Source organism: Pongo pygmaeus, chromosome 16 (genome assembly GCF_028885625.2).
Source record: "Pongo pygmaeus isolate AG05252 chromosome 16, NHGRI_mPonPyg2-v2.0_pri, whole genome shotgun sequence".
NCBI lineage: Eukaryota > Metazoa > Chordata > Mammalia > Primates > Hominidae > Pongo > Pongo pygmaeus.
This window is the reverse complement of record NC_072389.2, coordinates 73,780,021-73,800,188: the sequence shown is the minus strand read 5'-3', so window position 1 is coordinate 73,800,188 and position 20,168 is coordinate 73,780,021. Positions and strand designations below refer to the sequence as shown.

The following is a 20,168-nucleotide window of genomic DNA, read 5'->3' as shown; positions in this document are numbered from 1 at the left end:
GCTACTCAAAAAACTATTAATAGTGATTGTCTCTGCAGAGTCCAAATGGGAGGCGGGGAGAGATGAAAAGGGAACTTTTAAAATATATATTTGAATTTTTCTTTACTATGTGAATTTTTTCCCATGCACATATATAACTTTGACAACTTTAAGGCACTCAACAAAAGAACATCGCAACTAAGGCACACTGAATAATAAAGACACAAACCTCAAAGTAGTTTTTTTCAAACATTTACTGAACACAAACACCATTTTTTCCTTTTACACAGCAAGATTGTTAGTTTCAAATTAGCTGAGTTATTAGGACTGTCAATTGCCATGAAACTAAAAATGACTCTACATGTCAAACTCAAATAGAAAATGTCATGCAATATATAAATCACTAATGGACCTCTGGTGCAGTCGGCAAGTTTACTATGTTTATTAAAGTCACATAAATGGTTTGACAAAAGTGCACAATAGAATGACATCACCGGTTTGTTATAAATCACAGTGAATTACTAGAATACAACAATGTAGTTCCTCTGCACGGAGGATTGCAGGATGGGGTGAAAAGGACAGGGTCTTTTCCATCGATTAGGCCAGTCAGATTTTACTCCCCAACTGTGTACCTCTGAAAAGACTGGTGAGGAAAGCTGAGTTTCTTTCCTCATCTTTTCTTCTCTACCAGTTACTAAGCAACAACAACAAAAAGCCATGCACAAATTTTACAACACCTGATAAAAAATAGATACAAAATCTTGTTCGTTTCATCATTTGGCAAGCTTGCATCTTTGCTCCTTCATTTTTCTGATTAGGCCATTCATCACATGACTCACCCTGAATAAAAGCTGTTAATAATTTAGCAATACTTATCCCTATACACACATCAAGATACACTCCCCATAACCATCAAGTCACTGTCTCTTCCCTACACATTAACACAAAGGTACACACCACAAACCTAGACTAGAGACCACATTTACTTTACAGTTTTAAAAATTAATATATCTCCACTATCAATAGTGTAGTATTTATTTCAGATCCCATATTTGGGGGAGGGCATGCTGTACAACCCAGCCCATCTAAAGATTTGGGCAAGTCTGCCAGAAATACATAAGAAAGCCCTGCAATGTGATAAACACATAGGAGTTTTCTGCTTTCAAGAGATAACATCCAGAACAAAGCTATGCATTTTCAGAGTAGGAATGGACACATAGCTTAAAACCTCTGGACTAAAAATATTTCATAGCACAAAAGGCAGAGTTTTGTTTTCTTTAACCCCTTTTTAATGTTATAGTCAGTGAGAAAAACAGAATAGTCATGTGTGCATCAACACATCTGACTAATCTGAAAAGGAACATTAAAGATTCTTACAGAAAATCTACCATAAAAAAACAAGTCCTTTATACTTTCATTCATCTATTCACTAATTCAGCCACTGGCTGTTTCTAAACCAGCAAACTGTAATCAAAGGTCTGGCAACTCACTCCTCATCCCACCTCATTCCAAAAAAAACAAATGCTTCTGCTCGAATAACCCAAAGTGGTCTTATTCATAAAGTAGCTGCCTCAACTATAGTGGAAACTCTTAACAGGGTGTTGCTCACTTGAAATTTTAATTTTCAAAACATTTGTCAAACAGAGTTGGTATTTAAAAAGCTGCTGCCCCCAGATCATATTTTACTTCAAACAATGCTATCATACCTAAGTTCTCACAATTACCAATTATTAGTCCACTATTAGTATAATGAAATAAAACCCTTCTCAGAAACAAGCAGACCAAAGCTTACAGATGGTCTGCTTTGGGGTTTGGTTTATTTAAAATTCCCACAGCAAAGAACCTTAACATGATTGGGCTGTGGGCTACTAGAGCAACCAGGGTGGACTGAAAAAGCTATGTTGTCAGTGTCAGTTCTAATGTAAAAATGTTCCCCCTTCTTTATCAATTGAGGGGATGGGTTTGCCACCTATTCCTTGAGTTAAATAGTTAACTTAAACTCAATAGTTGAATTTTGCCAACTCTATCAAGTGCATAAAACCCACTTAAGTTTCTCATGATTTGCGAATGAAAACATCCACCCGGGCCTCCCTAGCTCATCCAGATTTATATAACAATTACTGAACAGGACAGAGAAGTTTTGGTTGAATCTGTAATACCATCAATGAAGAGTTACAATTCAAAGCATAAGTATACCAATAGTAAACATCAAATGACCAAAGTGGCTGCAAAATGGAGACAGCCTAGAGTTCACAGAGGGCTGAGATATAAAACTATCATTTCCTTACCTATTTTCCTTTTTTTAAAAAAAATTAAGTTGGGGAAGGGTCTGGCTAAACATATTTTCAAACAATTCTACCAAAAACATTTTAAAAAAACAGGCATGTAGATCACTTATTTCAAAAATGATTTTATACAGATGTTTCACAATACACATTTGGATTGATTTTACAAGATAGAATTAGATTCTCAGCAAGATACTACACAATTTACCACTATACTAAACAAACAAACAAAAAAATCTAATTACCATTAGCATAGTTCATAGTTTATTCCACTGTCTTCAAATTCGTTCTCCAACCTGTCAGCATTTCAATCAACAGTTTTACTTTCTTCAGCATTGTCTTCCCTTCTCAAAATAGAATGTCATTAAATTTTGATGTCTGAATATGTACATATAATCATTATCCTCATTTTATAAATAAGCAGTGTCTTAAATAGTGCTGGTCCTGGGTAGCCAAAGGGATGAAATGTGTTTTTAAAACATGCAACATTATCTGATATTTTAAGTTTTGATGTTTAAATAAAAATAATATACATTAATAATGGAACCAACTGAATACCAAGTATCAAAGCTATTCCTTAGACTGTCCAATAAGCAGGCCTTGTAGTTTGAAAAATAAAGGGTCTGATCTGAACTGTGGAAAAAGCATGATTCACTCACCTTGAAGAAGTGCATTTTCTCTTTCAGGCCACTGGGAGTTGCTAAGAGCAAGGTACAGTATTTCCTTGATTCATACCAGGAGGATCAAGTCTGGTAATTTTCAAATTAGGGCTCACTCAAATAAATACCTCCGTTTAAGCCAACCTAAAAACCTTCCTTGTAAAATCTCGGGTTAGGAAAATAGATATCTATTACCATGACAGAATTTACCATCAAAATCTTCGTAACTGAAGCAAGAAGACAAAGTATAATGATAGCAACTGTAAAAAGTATCTTGCATCCTTGGGGGATAGTCTCCCCTTCTGTCCCCTCCCATCCTTCAAAATATTTCATTTTGTGGGGTATCTCTATTTTATTTAAGGCCCTAGGTGTTGATTTTGGCTTGGTCATTGTTTTATACTGATCCAACTGCAACCTTTCTCTTATACTTTACAAAGCATTATCCATATATAAAATGTTAATTGAAACCTTTTTTTAAGTTTATATCTGATGCTGCTACATCATTATAATGCTTTTCATTAAAGAAAAAAAAAAAGCTACAGGTCTTTACTTACAGTACCATGCACTATGAGTAGCTAAGGCATTCATTTGGCACTAGAGAGAAAATTACAGATACAGCTAATTTTGCTTTCATTATCATTTTTAACATCAATAGAAATAAGCATATAACTTTCACTTGAATTTCTGTAATGCTTAAAAGATAATCACAGAATACCCTTTTAGTTTGACAGTTACAATGTTGCCATTAAAACAAAACAAAACAAAAAAACCATAAAGACCTCTGTATAGCCTGTAGGAATAAGTGACATTTTGTGGTTGAAAAATTTGCAGCTCTCAGACACAATTACCTTTCAAGTGGCATTGAGAATTATTTTCATCATAAAAAACACATAAGTTCCTATACCACACTAGTGATATTTCTACTTCTTGTCACAGACTAAGAAAGCGAAAAAATGCAAAAATATCCTGGTTCCTTTTCATCTGTCATAAATAAAATACCTTATTAGGGAGGCATAAATAATGCCTTCTGGAAAAGTAGTTTCCAAATTTTAAAAGATACAGGAGGAAAAGGGGAAAAGGGGACAAAAATAGAATGTATAACTACACTGTGACAATTTGTTTCATAAGAAAACAGCATTCATAATTTTTACATGTCTATGAGCTGAATCAAATAGACTGCTGCAATTTAGATAAATTTCATTAAAATAGACTTTGAAGAATTCAAGCCTAAAGGCAGAGTCCATCAAGATTCTCTGAAAAGTTGGTGTAAGATGATAACCATTTTGTATATACTACCCAGCACAATGCAACAATTTCAAATGGATTTAACTTTATAAATTTGTAACTATTATTAAATTAGCACGTTTTCCAGATTAATCTGCAGCTATTTTTTAAAAATCCTCCTGAATGCTAAAATGTGCTGCATCACTCCGTATAAATAATGGAAGAGTGTAAACTATCTACAGCAGTTTGGCATGTGCAGAACACCTGGATATCCCATTCCTTTTAATGTTCCTTTTTAGCTCTTTTTCTTCGTAAAATCCTCAAAACTGCTGCATGGATAACATGCTGACATAGGCTTAACAGAAATACTTTTGTAAGCAGCTGTTTAAAACATTATCAACTTGAAATTATAAATGTCCCTTGTTACATAAACAAAACATTTTATATCTGTTCCTTTAAAAAAAAAAGAAAGACAAATAGGTGACCAATATCCAAACACCTTACAGTTACACCAAAACAATGTGGCTTTGTTTAAAGTCTGTCTGAAATCAATTACCATGAGGCAAGAAAAACAAATACAGAACTAAGGAAGGATGGGATGGGAGGAAGGGTAGTGGAAAGAAAAGCAGAATTTATGAACACATAATTCTACTGTCTGTGATTAAAGTCCTTTACTTTTTAGCACCACATTAAACGACTTTACATATCCAGTCACTTAATGAAATCCAACAAACTCTTCAAGAGTTCTGGGGATCTGGTCTTGATAGTTAATGTCATTAGCCCGAACTGCTCGGGCAGCCAGGCACTTGAGACTCATCTTCATTTGAGTTTTAAGCAGTATTTCAGATACCCCAGTTGTACTTTTGTCTAGCGGAGTCTTATTCTGTTTATTCGTCATGTCAGTGTGAGCTCCGGCTTCAACTAGGCTAATGATGATGGAGTGCAAGGTCAAAAAATCACTGATGGGCCTGTTGTACTGAACGATAATATGAAGGGCACTGTTTCCCTCATTGTCCACAGCATTCACCTCAGCGCCACAGTCCAGCAGGAGCTTTGTGACAAGTGCATTTGGAAAGCTGCAGACGTCATTGGTGTGGAAATCATCAACTGGAGTATTGGAGTTGACAGCCAGATGCAGCAAGGTGAAACCTTCACGAGTTCTGGGATCAAGGTGAATCAGGTTGTAGATCTGCTTGTTAATTTTGCACTGATCTTCTTCGCTGCACTGTGTTTTGGTAGAGATGCACACTAAATACAGAAAGGTATAGAGATTACATTCATAATTGTCCATAGCATTGTGGACATCAGCATCTGAAATATTTTTCACTCTGTTCATGCTTTGTTCTATTTCTAAAACACTGCATCTCAAAACACATTCTATGTCTGGGGCCTTCACAGTTTCATTCAAATGTATCATTTGTGAGAAAACTTGAGCAAATCGAAGAAGATCCTTGTGGGTGTTCCTGTTACCTTTCTGTCTGAGGTGCAGGGCGTGAAGCCACAACTTGATACACTGCTCAAATTCCATATTATCTGCATAAACAGCTCCCCTGTAAATGATGGGATGAGAAACATCAATATTGTCAGCACCTAAAATCCGTTCCCGAACTATAAGGCCTTCCATATGAAGAGCATCTCTGTCTTGCCGAATGGACTCCAGTTCCTGAGGATTTCTACATTCAGTTCTATTCCCATAAGCATGGATTGGTGGAAGAACCTCTTTTTCGAGAATGTTATCACCATCTTGAAACCTCTCTAACATGGCTAAATATAGATAGTGGTATGTCTTTATGATGTCATAGTTCTCACGGTCATTTGCAAAGGAGGCACCCAAGAGTTCCAAAGCTTCAATCCGACTTCTTCGGTCGCAATCAGCATGAGAGAGTAACAGTTCAACAACATCAGCTTTACAGCTTTCGGCAGCTACTTTCAATGGCGTCATCCCATGGCCATTCACTACTATAGCAGCACGCCATTTTATCAGCTCTTTCACAATATCTATGTGCCCAGCTTCAGCTGCAAAGTGCAATGCTGTGGCTCCACAATGTGCTTTGGCATTGGGATCAGCACGTTGTTCTAAAAGGTATCTGACCACATCAGTGTGTCCCTTATATGCCGCAATCATTAGGCAAGTGTTGTCATATTTGTTGGCAATGCTGATGTTGGCATTATTTTCAACCAAGTATTTCACAATGTCCAGTCTGCCATCAAAGCATGCTGCCCGCAGGGGGGTTGAATTAGTTACTGTGGTATGGTTCACGTTGGCTCCATGGCTGACTAGAAGTTTAACAACTTCAAAATGTCCTGCTCCAGCTGCACACCAAAGAGCAGTGGCACCATCAATGACATACCTACACATGAAAAGAATAAGCAGTTAGATAACGGAAGCCACAGCCTAACATATGTTTAAGGGATGTATTCACTCTTACTGACCAAGACCTCACTCTCCAGAACGTTAATAAAACATCAGTTCTCATGAAAATAAAAACAGGTAATTTAAGGAAAGCACTTTGCATAGTACTTGTACCTAATATAAAACTCAATATATGCTAGCTATTACTGTTACTACTAGAGTATACAACCCTAAAAAACAAACCTGAAAAATCACCAACTTTCTACTAGCAAAAGTAAATACATTTCAGAAGGCACAGAGGAAATGTGTGGAGGTAGCTTCTTCACCACCAAGTTGATTCACTGGTTCCTAGGAGAACAGCATGTTCCTCCTTCCCAGTAGCCTCCAGGTAGCAAGCAGTTTCTGACAATTATGAAAGCCACCCCAACCCTACATTAAAGCTGTGTTAGACACTGCTTTAAGAAGAAAAAAATAAAGCAAGTAAGTTTCCCCTAAGCTAATTGAGTACTATACTACAGCAATGAGAATGAAATAATTACTGCTCCATACACAGTATGAACAGATAACATAAACCTGATGCTGAGAAAAAGAAGTCAGATGAACACAGCACATATTATATTATTACATTTACATACCTATCTGCAGTGTTAGAAGTGAGGATACTGGTTACTTTTGAGGAGAGGTAGTGAATGGGAGAAAGCACAAAGGAGACTCTAGTAAACAAATATGTTCACTTTGTGAAATTTGTATATATTTATAATTAGTGCATTTTTCTCTAAGTTACGTTATGCTCCAATTTAAAAGTTTTAAAAATGTATATGTATATGTGTGTGCATATACTGCTTGTCCGTGTGTTCCTCAATCAACCACTATAGGAAAAAAATACTAACAGCAGGAAATAATTAGCACTTTTGGAAAACCAAGCAGTTATCTTCTCTGACATGACTGGACTTGTGGCTTCATATTTATCACTTACTTACTCAACATCTGATATGTGCTAGATTCTCTACTTAACGTACAAAATTAGACTATTGCTAGAGTCTGATCTTTCCCACCTTTCTACTGTCAATTTTTCCCCAACCTTAATTTCTAAATTTCTTACCACTAACCAAAAGACCTGGTAAGTAGATTTTTGCTGGAGATAGTCTACTGTGCTAGAAGCAGTAAGTACACTTGGAAGTGTTAAGAAGAAAGGTTGATCAAAGGAATATTCACTAGAGCAATTAAATATACATACCAAAAACCACACTAGTGAGCTTCTCACTATACAACCTTATAACACTGGTCAAATTATATCCCCCATGAAGTGGAAAAGAGAATAATGCTCCTGGTGCTATAGTTTGAATGTGTTCCCACCAAAGTTCAGGTGTTGCCAAACATGAATAGCATTAAGAGGTGATGTCTTGAAGAGGTGATTAGGTCATGAGGGCTCCTCCACTTGTGAATGAGATTAAGGACCACACACGAGGCGTTAGGCCTGGTGTGGTGGCTCAAGCCTATAATCCCAGTACTTTGGGAGGCTGAAGTGGGCAGATCACTTGAGGTCAGGAGTTCAAGATGAGCCTGGCCAACATGGTGAAACCCCATCTCTACCAAAAATACAGAAATTAGCCAGGCATGGTGGCATACGCCTATAATCCCAGATACTCAGGAGCCTGAGGCAAGAGAATCGCTTGAACCTGGGAGGCAGAGGTTGCCGTGAGCTGACATCATGCCACTGCACTCAGCCTGGGAAACAGAGCAAAACTTCATCTCAAAATAAATAAATAAATAAATAAAAAATAAAGAGGCATTAGCAACGTTCCGCTGGCTTGCCTTTTCACTTTCCACCATGTGAGGACACAGCATTCCTCCCCTCTGGAGGATGCGGCCCTCACCAGACAACTGAACCTATTGGCACCTTGATCTTGAACATTCCAGCCTCCAGAAATATGAGAAATAAATTTCTGTTCATAAATTAGCGTCAGGTATTTTGTTATAACACCGCAGAACAGACTAAGACATATAAATATGGTTTAACCCCAGTTAACATCACCACAAAAAACAATACCCTTTATCACTTCTACTGAAAATACTCATTTTATAATAATTTAAGCAATTACTTCTTCAGTTTCAAATAATGACACAAAATGTTTATAAACAAAAGCCCTCTCAGTAACAGTGGTTACCTTCACAGAAGAGGCTAGGACTGGCTGGGAAAAGACTTGAAGGTACTGGAAATGTCCTATATTTTCATCTGGGTGGCAGCCACATGGATATTTAGGGAAAAAACTCACCAAACTGCATACTTAAGATCTCTGCATTTTACTGCATGTAAGATATACCTCAAAAAAGATCAGAAGCCCCCTAAAATTATTTTTTAATTTTTTATTTTTAAAAATGCATTTGTTAATTGATTTTAACTAAGGAATGAATCAGGCCGGGTGCGGTGGCTCATGCCTGTAATCCCAGCACTTTGGGAGGCCAAAGCAGGTGGATCACCGGAGGTCAGGAGTTCGAGACCAACCTGGCCAACATGGTGAAACCCCGTCTCTAATAATAATACAAAAATTAGCCAGGAGTGGTGGCACATGCTTATAATCCCAGCTACTCAGGAGGCTGAGGCAGGAGAATCACTTGAACCCAGGAGGCGGAGGTTGCAGTGAGCTGAGATTGCACCACTGCACTCCAGCCTGGGTGACAAGAGCAAAACTCCATCTCAAAAAAAAAAAAAGAATGAATCAAGAAAATAAGACACTACATCAGTGATGCCAACTATATGTTTTGCAAACAATTCAGTTTAATTAAAGTTCACTTATTATGTTTTTATTGTCATGATTATGTAAAGTTCAATAAACATTTATTTATTGTCAAAAAATACCACTTGCAACCGCATCAGAAAATACCAATAAATAGTAATAGATCTAATGAAAAATGCACAAGACTTCTACACTGAAAACTACAACACTCCTGAGATAAGTAAATCTAAATAAATGGGAAAATATTCCATGTTCATGATCCAGAAGACTCTATAATGTTAAGATGTCAATTCTCCCCCAAAATGATCTATAGATTCGATATCAACCAAATGAAAATCCTAGCAGGTTGTGTGGTATATGTGTGTGTGTGTGTGTGTGTGTATGTGAATCCAAGAGGTCGAGGCTACAATGAGCCATGATCAGGCCACTGCACTCTAGCCTGAGCAACAGTGCGAGACCCTCTCTCTAAAATGGGAAGGAGAGGAAGGAAAGGGAGGAAGGGAAAGAGAGAAAGAAAGAACTGACAGGCCAATTCTAAAAAGAATATGGAAATGCAAACAACCAAGATAATCTTCAAGAAAAATAGTTAGAGGACAAACTACAGTAATTAAAATAAGTGCTGGCATGGGGACAGAATAATATTATCAACAGACAAAAAAAAAAAAAAACTCCAGAAATAGATTCACACATACAGAATCCCTTGATTTCTGACAAAGGCTCCAGTGAAATTCAGGTAGAAAACATGGTCTTTTTAATAAATAGTTCTGGAGCAACAAGATAATCTATATGGAAAATAATTAACCTTGATTCCTACCTCACAGTACATACAAAAATTAGAGACGCAGTATAGACCTGTAGTGTGAAAAGCTTCTCAAAATAAAAAAAAAAGCCATAGACTATCTTATTGAATTTAGTGTTGATCACAATTTCTTGAACAGAATACCAAAAAAAAGCATTAACCGTTAAAGAAAAAGAAAGTATTTATTGGATTTCATTAAAACTAGAACTTCCATTCATCAAAAAACATTATAAACAAAGCGATTAAGTGGCCAGGTGCAGTGGTTCACACCTGTAATCCCAGCACTGCAGGGGGCTAAGAAGAGGACTGTTTGAACCCAAGAGTTCAAGACCAGCCTGCGCGACACAGCAAGATCCTGTCTCCACTCAATTTAAGAAAAAAAAAAATACTGAACAAGTATACTTCACAAAAGATATCCAAATGGCCAATAAGCATATGAAAAGATGCTCAAGATAATTACTTAACAGGGAAATGCAAATTAAAACCAGTTTACCAATATACACACCCAGCAGAATAGCTAAATTTAACAAGACTGACAGGGCAATAATAAGTGTTGAGCAAGATGTGGCAACTGACATTCTCATTGCTGGTGGAAACTGCAAGTAGGAATGTAATTTGGTTGTTGAACTTTGGGGAAATTATTTGGCAGTATCTGTTAGTTAAACATACACCTACCTGATGACCCAGCAATTCCACTCCTTGATATATACCAGACAACTAAATGCAAATGTCCAACAAACAACATACACAAATGTTCACTGCAGTTTTATTCATAACAGTCAAACACGGGAAACAACCAAAATATTAATTAATAGGAAATGGATAAACTGTAGTACATTTATGCAATGGAATACCACACATCATTAAAAAAAGAAACTACTGATACATGCAAGTACATGGATGAATCTCAAAGACACTGTGTTAAGCGAAAAAAGCCAGACAAAAAGAGTACGTACTACATAATTCTGCTTATAGGAAGTTCAAGTACAGACAAAACTAATCTGTGGTGACAGAAGTTGTATTAGTCCATTTTCACGCTGCTGATAAAGGCATACTCGAAATTGGGCAACTTACAAAAGAAAAAGGTTTACTGGACTTACAGTTCCACATGGCTGGGGAGGCTTCACAATCATGGCAGAAGGCAAAGAGCAGCAAGTCACATCTTACGTGGATGGCAGCAGGCAAAGAGAGCTTGTGCAGGGAATCTCCCCCTTATAACCATCAGATTCCGTGAGACTTACTATCAGGAGAACAGCACGGGAAAGACCTGCCCCCATGATTCAATTACCTCCCACCAGGTCCCTCCCACAACACGTGGGAATTCAAGATAAGATTTGGGTGGGACATAGCCAAACCCTATCAGAAGTCAAAATAATCATTACCTCTGGGAAGGAAAGGGAGGAAACTGAGAAGGGGCACAAGGGAAACTTTTAGAGTGATAAAGTGTTCTACACATTGATCTAGAAAGTGACTAGATGGATGTAAACATATTAAAAATTCATCGTACAGTATTGTACACAAGATTCATGTACTTTACTAGATATTATATACCTCCACTAAAAAAACAGATATAATTAAAAACAAAAACAGGCACAAATGACTTCAAAGAAAAACAGTTTAAATGAATACAAGTAATTTATACCAAATACTTTCATTTCAAGTAATTTCAATTTCAAGTAATTTCAATTCAAGTAATTCATACCAAATTACTTTGGTAATTTATACCAAATACAGTGCCAAGCACTGTATTCACTGCTGAATATGCAAAATATCTCACTTAATCTTCACAATAATCCTGTGAGGTAGCTACTATTATTATGCCCTATTATACTATTATATTATAGTTATAATATTAACTATTATGCAGATAAATAACTAAAAAGTTTACATGAGGGCTGGGCACAGTGGCTCACGCCTGTAATCCCAGCACTTTGGGAGGCCGAGGCGGGCGAATCACCTGAGGTCGGGAGTTCAAGACCAGCCTGACCAACATGGAGAAACCCCGTCTCTACTAAAAATACAAAATTAGCCAGGTGTGGTGGCGCATGTCTGTAATCCCAGCTACTCGGGAGGCTGAGGCAGGAGAATTGCTTGAACCCAGGAGGCAGAGGTTGCAGTGAGCCAAGATTGCGCCATTGCACTTTAGCCTGGGCAACAAGAGTGAGACTCCATCTCAAAAAAAAAAAAAAAAAGTTTACATGAGATTAAAAATACAAAAGTACTTGGCATACCATAAAATGCATCAAACATAAGGAAACATAGTACACATCATTGTTCAAACATTTGTTTCAATTTAAAGAACATTTCCAAACTGATTAATATAATCAAAAAATACAAAGTTAATACATAGTGACAATTACATAGTTACAATGTTTCCTTGCACTGGATTTGTTTTCTTTTGTTTTGAAACAGGGTCTTGCTCTGTTGCACAGGCTAAGTACAGTGGCACAATCACTGCTTATGGCAGTGGCACGACCACTGCTCACTGCCGCCTAGATCTCCCAGGCTCAAGGGATCCACTCACCTCAGCCTCCTGAGTAGCTGAGACTGCATACTACCTTTTTTTTTTTTTTGGTAGAGATGAGGTCTCACTATGTTGCCCAGGATGGTCTCAAATTCCTGAGCTCAAATGATCTCCCCACCTAGGCCTCCCAAAGTGCTGGGATTACAGGTGTGAGCCACTGCAACTGGCCTGGTTTTTAAAACATATAATTATTATATGCCAGGAACAGGAATCTAAACTACTTCAAACTCAAGAAATGTTAGATTAAAATAGGCAATCACATTATCTTTAACCCCAGCAACAACCCTATAAGAAAAGCATTACCCTCATTTTAGAGATGAAAAGAGACAAAAAGTGATTAAAATATTTTTCTGATCTCAAACTTCTCAGAATCTATGATGTAAGAGTAAAGATTAAATTACAAGTATTCACTTCGTTTTTATAATGGAAACTACTTAGTCAGTTTAATATTTTTCCTGGTATAGTCTAATAATTTCCATTTTTTCCCTTGAGCTACAGTCATTTGACAGGAGCCTCAAAAAAGTTCCAATTACCTATTTCTATTGAGGCAATTAAAAATTTTAAAAATATTCTATGACAAAAGAATTCAATGCAGAATGTTTCACAAGACTGGTCCTTCAGAAACATTAGCCTTGGTAAATTTAGAATTTCTACATCTAAATCAAAATATTAAACAGATTAAAGAGAATTATAATACTAACATTTATGACATTCCTCCATCTATAAAATCTAGCTAAAATTGTAAGACTATACTGCCTCAAAACAAAATACCAAATACATTTAACAGAAATTAAAGATAAAATAAAATTAATGCAGTATTTACTAAGTTCCTAAAGGAGAAGCACTATAAAGCAATGATCTTTCTAGGCCCAGTCCAAAATTACAATGCAAGTTCTCTATTATGTATTCATCTTCAAATCAAGAAACTATAATCTGATATTCACCTTTTCAAACAAATAGTATCCATCAGATGATGGAAACTTTTCACAATAAGAGATAACATTTCTGATCACAAGGCTGAGCTCATCTATTACCTGGTTCAATCTGAAATAGAAATGCCTGGTTCAAGCATTTGAAAGGGAAATAAAAATTCATTAAATATAAATGATCCACACTTTATTTTAACCAAAGCCCTTAAAAATCATGTATTACATGAAATATAATTCCTTGAAATATATATTGCCAATGACTTTCTAAACGAAGTCAAATACTGGCAAGCCCCTCACGCCTTTCCTCTACCTCAACATTTATCAGAAGTATTAGTACTAGCACTGACTTTAAAAGTAACAACACTCAACAAAAAGCCTCAAAATTCTCGGAGGTCCTATTCTCCCCATCCATATCAGCAAACCCCTTCAAGGACAGGTGGTCTCCACAAACTCTGGCAGAGAGCAGTCAGACCCTCAGAACTCAGGCCAGCACAATGTTCCATGGTCACATGACACCTCCCCCTTGTTCTGTTCCCTTTTTACAACATCCTTAACAAACAGCTTCCCACTATTCAACTAAGGGATCTTCTTTCATTCCCACTCATGTGACTTTTCTTCTTGTTCACTCATCTATATCAACATGGTATTCACATGTCAAGCCACAAGTAAAATAATCTCAAATGTTACTCCTAAAAATGTGAACAAGAGGCCGCGCACGGTGGCTCACGCCTGTAATCCCAGCACTTCGGGAGGCCGAGGCGTGCGGATCACGAGGTCAGAAGATGGAGACCATCCTGGCTAACACGGTGAAACCCCGTCTCTACTAAAAATACAAAAAATAGCCAGGTGTGGTTGCGGGCACCTGTAGTCCCAGCTACTCGGGAGGCTGAGGCAGGAGAATGGCATGAACCCAGGAGGCAGAGCTTGCAGTGAGCCGAGATCGCGCCACTGCACTCCAGCCCGGGCGACAGAGCGAGACTCCGTCTCAAAAAAAAAAAAAAAAGTGAACAAGAACTCAAATATCAATGGCTTAATCTAGGTGGGTGGTCCCTTTCCCCTCGAGGCGCTATCATGAATCCACTTTAGTTTCCTAAGGTATTATAGAAGTTTTTAGGTAGAACAGACTTTTTAAAACTTTTGTAATATTTATTTTAATGTATGTCTCTCTCACGCACACACACAAAACACGCAGCAAACCCATAATTACACAGGATGAAGCTAAGAAGTAAAACACTCTAAAGACAACTATCAAGCAAATAACAGACAACTTAAAAGATATTTATTAAGTAAACAGCAGGATAGTTAGTGAACAATTTGGCCAAAAATTATGAAGCTAGCACGTGAATGACTAAAAATTAGAAACACTAATCTACTTCAGCACACAGCTGTTAATCCCTATATGGCCATGTGTCTCAAGTGCTGGCTGTGTACTTTTCAAAGGTCAGCCCCCAAGGGTCAAGTCAGCTTTCTGTTAATGTACTCAGGCTAATATTATCACAATGTCTGAAACAAATGCAAAGTGAAATCATCACACTCTTTTTTGGTTCTAAAATGCTAAAATGACTGGGATAAACTGCAAAATAATCTCACAGAAGGTGTGAATGCACAGAGTACCAGGAACTTCAATATCTCTTTTATTAATTAATTTGTAAGCTTCTCGAAAGTAAAAACCTTAGATTTCCTGTACCTTACATTTCCTCCAGGACATGACACAGGCTAGGCCCATCACAAGCATTTAATAAATAAAGACTAAACTATTTTTACATAGCAGCTAATAAATTCATAATTGTAATAATCCATAAGCTAAACTGATATACAGAATCAAGGAGATGAAATCTTAAATGATGGAAACATTTGAGATTGCAGTTTAAACCAGTCTGACTCTTAGTACTTTATACAGGGATCATCAAAATCTGGTCTCCAGCTCTCTCCAGTCTCCCACAATCTCTTTCTTAATTGCTCCAACTTGAATCCCTTCTTGCAACAGCACCGAAACACTAGTCACTGCAAGAGCACCAAGCTGCTGCCCCTCTTCTTCATGTCCTACTACTATTCTTTAAAACACAGCTCGAACATCACCTCCTCTGTGAAGCCTTTCTAGATTCCCCCCGGATAAAACTGAGCACTTCCTTTCCCTGTTTTCCCTCAGTAGTCCAAATGATTTCTACAACCCTAAATGGCATGGCATCTGTAAATACTCATTTATGTTATTAATTTCTCTCCCCCCACCCAGACTGACATCCTCCAAGACAGAAGAGTATGTTATTCATCTCTGCATATCCAATCCCTACCACAGAACCTAGCACGCAGTAGGTGTTCAATAAATGTTTACTTACCGAACTCATTAATTTCTCTGGCCAGTACAGAACATTGGGCAAGATAAGCCACTACACAGGCTCAATGCTACATTTCTAGTCATTTCAGGTTCTTTTAATCGCCACCTCAAAACATCTCTTTGATGACTGAAATAGATGGCAATAAGCAAAACCTTTCGAAATTCTTAACTCTTTTTTCTCCCCACTGTTCTCCCTTATGCACATTGCCTCAGCAGCAGTATTCCCAAGCAGCTGTTATTACAGAAATTCATATCTCAATGACTTCATGTGCCTATACAGGTGGAATGGTACTGGAGGTTCAGAGGTCACTGTGCTTCGCTCCTTCTCTAGGTGTGGAAATGCAAGGAGTTACAGAGAAGACATGGAAGCCAGTAAGGAAAAGCAAACATGAATCAGGTTGCCATCTTTGGTCAACATGAAAAAAAACACCTCCTTAATGTGTATAATGGTGATACCCGTGATACAAGCCATTGCCCATGGGCTACCATTTCATTAAGACGTAATGCTATGAATATTTTCCACTCATCTAAAATAGAAGAAAAAGCTTTTATTGTTTAAACCTAAAAAAGAATCAACCGAAACAGAACATTTCCCTAGTCATCTTAAAGAAGAAATGCTTTTTCAGTCGAGTTTTAGCCAGGCAGTTTCTAATCACCAAAACTAAAGATATATATTTTTACGCTCAGACCCTACTGACTTCAAAAGAAAAAAAAAATGCTAAAATAGCTTATGTACTAGCACAAGTCAACCAAAACATATGTAGCAAAATCGTTATACAGTTGTAATCTGTAAAACATGTTATAATCCTCCAGCATAGAAAAGAGGATAATGTCAAACCTGACAATTCTGGTCAAATATCCAAAAATTCGTACAATTAAAGGGCAAATCTTAGGCATAACAATGTGCATCTTTAAACTTCCCACCTCAACTAACAGTAAATGATCAAGCTTCCCCACAACATCACAGGATAAGATGTAATTTAAGAATGGCATCATCTCCCACATCAGGTCCAATGCCATTTTTGTAGCCACTATATCTACACCGAGCAATGTGGAGGAATCGGAATCATGTCTTGAGATGTCTGGCTGCGTGACAATCCCTCATGAGGCTGCAGCTGCTGCTGGTTCTAGGTGCTTATTTTGACATTAACGCCCAGCAGCCCACTGAAGGTTTTACGGAACCACTCACTTGAAGGGGGTAAAAATGGATGCCCAGCTAACTCTTTCGGAGTTCTTCAATGTTAACCGCTGACCTCCTTAATTTCTGATCAGTTACACCACCAGTTCCACTAAAAGTAAAACCTGGAAAGGCAGCCACCTCCTCCAAATGGCTTGTTCACAGACTATCTAGTAGAGAAGACGACTATTAGATCTCAAGGCCGAGGGTGTGGTTATCTTCCCACAGAGGGAATGAGGGGTAGGGGCTGACGAGGATGGGCAGCAAAACATGGGATGGAGTATTAGCCCTGGAAGATGAAGTGGGCATTAGTGGGGCAGGAGGAGGTACAAAAAGGGGAGAAGTGAGTACCTACATGAAGAGAGGGGAAGAGAGGGTGAGGGAGGGGAGGGCCCGTGAATTAACGAGTCCGCGCGCGTCGGATAGAGGCTGGCTTGCGATGTACCTACCCGTCGAAGCGGACGGTGCCAGTCTGCTGAGTCTGGACCCGGTAATGTTCTAAGAGCAAGCGTACCACCTTTGCGTGTCCATTGCGGGCTGCGATGATGAGGGGCGTGGAGCGCTGCCCTCCCTGCTGGCTGACATAGCCAAGCAGATAGCGGATGTCGCTTTCAGACCGGTTGAGAAGCAAGGCGGCCAGAGTCAGCACCTTGCCCTCGCTGGCCGCCTTGTATACATAGCCAGCCAGGCCCTCCATGGCCGCCGCCAACTCCAACACCCGTTTGGTCGCCACCGCTGCTGCTGCCGTGCGCCCCCGGAGGCCGCGTTCGCCAGCGCTTCAAACCTGGGCCCTCACAGCCCATTCAACAGGGCGCCGTCGCCGCCGCCGCGCCCAGGCAGCAGTGCGGCCCGGGGAAGGCGGAGACGCAGAGGAGGCCGAGTGCCGCGAAGGGCACGTCCGCGACCCAGCCCGGGCAGGGAGGAAGGCGGTCAGGGCCACCCGCCAGGTCCCAGGCGCCGGCCCTGGACCGAGGGGATCTCCATGGCGGCCGCCGCCCCGGGCCTCAGGCCGGACCCCTCCTTCCTGCGCGATGCGACAGGCGCGTGCCCGAGCTACGGGTCGCCGGCCGGGTCCCGAGAGGACCTCGCGCACCCCGGATGGCGAAAGATGGGAGCGTCTCTCCTGACCCGGCCTAAGGCCTAACACTGCCTCCTCCTGCGCTTTCCGCCCTTCGCCGTCCCTGACTGGAGGAAACCTGCAGGCTGTCGTCCCCCGAGCTCAGAAGTGCCAGGCGCTGCCCACGGCTTCGGAGATCCTCGCGTAGGGGCCCCCGGGGCGATGCGGAACGCTCCCGCAAGAACGGCGCCGGAACTTGGGCGGGGAGGAAGGCAAGCTTTCGCAGACAGGGCCGGGAGGAGAGGGCGGGAGCGGGAGGGACGTTAAGTGGGGTGTCTCCGCCTAAGCCGACCGGCGGGCACACGCGGGCAGGGTGGAGAAAGGTTCTGCTGCGCGCAGTTGGCCCATCCCGTTTGGGCCTGGATGTCCTCAATGCCCTTGACTCCTGGAACCTCCTCCTGGCCCCTACACGGCCCTGAGGGTCTCCAGCCAAGGAGGGGGGGTGGAGTGAAGGCGCTAAGCCGGTGGGCTAAGGAGACCACCCTATTTTACCATAGACGGTGCGGGTCCTCTTTCTGCCACTGATCAGGGATTAGGGAAGGGGTTGCGCGTACTCAGAGGGTCCATTTCAGGAAAAGGGCAGCGTTTTTGAGTTCTCTAAATGTGGGAGTGCTTGAGAGCCACAGCACCAGGCTCTGAGAAGGGACTGGAAGTACGGCCTGACATTCCCGGAGAAAGGGATTAAGTGTGAGAGAAAGATGGGAGCGAAGGGGAGCTGCGCTCGCGGTGGAAGGAGCGAGGTATCCTGGGAAGGAAAGCGAGTCCCGCGTTCAGACAGAGCAGGAATCTCATCCTGAGCCGGCAGAACCTCCGTTTTCTCACAGACATCACAAGATTGTTGTTAGGATTTGAAACGATCATTTATCCAACGAATATTAGAGGTCGACTACGTGCCAGGCTCTGCTTAGCACTAGGGATTCAGTAATGGAACAAACAAGTCAACAAATGATAGACAAGATCAGTTGAACTGGTATCATTACCATTTGCTCTGAAGCAAATGAAATAGAATGATGGGGGCACTCATTTAGTTTGGGTGATCAGACAAGACCTCTATGACAAGTGACAAGAACAGACGGTATTCTAGGCAAAGGGGACAGCTAATATAAAAGCCCTGAGGAGGGAACAGCCTGGTGAGCTCAGAAACAGAAAGGTCAGTGTGGCTGCAGCAGAGTGGACCACAGTAAGAATGATAGGAGATGAAGTCAGAGGATGCAACACACGTTAGGGCCTAATAACCCATAGCAAAGGGTTTAAGTCTACTCTGTGATGGGGGCATTTGAAGGGTTTTAAAGAGGGAAGTGACAAGATGCTATTTGTGTTTTTTAAAAAGATCACTCTGGCTGCTGTATGGAGAATAAACTCTGGAAGGCAAGAGTAGATAGGGGGACAGGCCTTGGATTAGGATGGTAGGAGTGGATGGTAGGTGATGAAGCTGCTGGGACAGTCTCAAAAAGCTCAATATGAAAGTGACTTCCTCCCTCTTCCTCCCTTCCCCAAAGGACAAAATTTACCATAGAGAAAGAACAAATGCATTTATGTGGCTCCAAGGGACAGGGCTCAGCTCAACAAGTTCACATACATTATTTTATTTGAACCCCACCATTCCAATTCTAGGAGGTAAAGGCCTCACTTCCATTGCAGCTATTGGTGGAGGTGTGGGTCCCTTCTCAAATTCTCGCCATTCTACAGCTCAGCTTTACCCACTTATTGCCGATCCCTACAGAAACATGAGAGTTATTTTTCTCCTTACCATAACAAAAACAGCATTGGCAATAAGGGCTGAAGGTAAGATTCTACTGGTAGGGTCTCTGAAATAGCTGATAGAGAAGTGGGGGAAGCTGGCTGGTTTATTTGGGGACTTCAGGGTCATGAGAAAACCCAGTGTTTGACAGGGACCCAGGCTTTTTGGTCTCAGAACTTGGCAATGACACATTCAGATGCGTGATGACTTCCTTTTCTGGCTCCATACAGCAAGCATGCACCTCATCTACCATCTGTCTCCTCTCTGCCTTTCTATCTTCTCCGTCTCTCCATATCTCTATCTCCGTC

General features: G+C 40.2%; 1 protein-coding gene across 1 annotated transcript; it reads right to left on the bottom strand.

Annotated features, from left to right (window-relative positions):
* Positions 1-397: 397 nt before the first annotated feature.
* Positions 398-19,627, bottom strand: FEM1B (fem-1 homolog B). Its single transcript, XM_054451108.2, has 2 exons — positions 17,452-19,627; positions 398-6,498 (listed from the first exon to the last, which is right to left on the bottom strand). Exons 1-2 carry the CDS (start codon positions 17,697-17,699, stop codon positions 4,863-4,865), a joined length of 1,884 nt encoding a protein of 627 aa, XP_054307083.1. The 5' UTR covers positions 17,700-19,627; the 3' UTR covers positions 398-4,862.
* Positions 19,628-20,168: the final 541 nt, after the last annotated feature.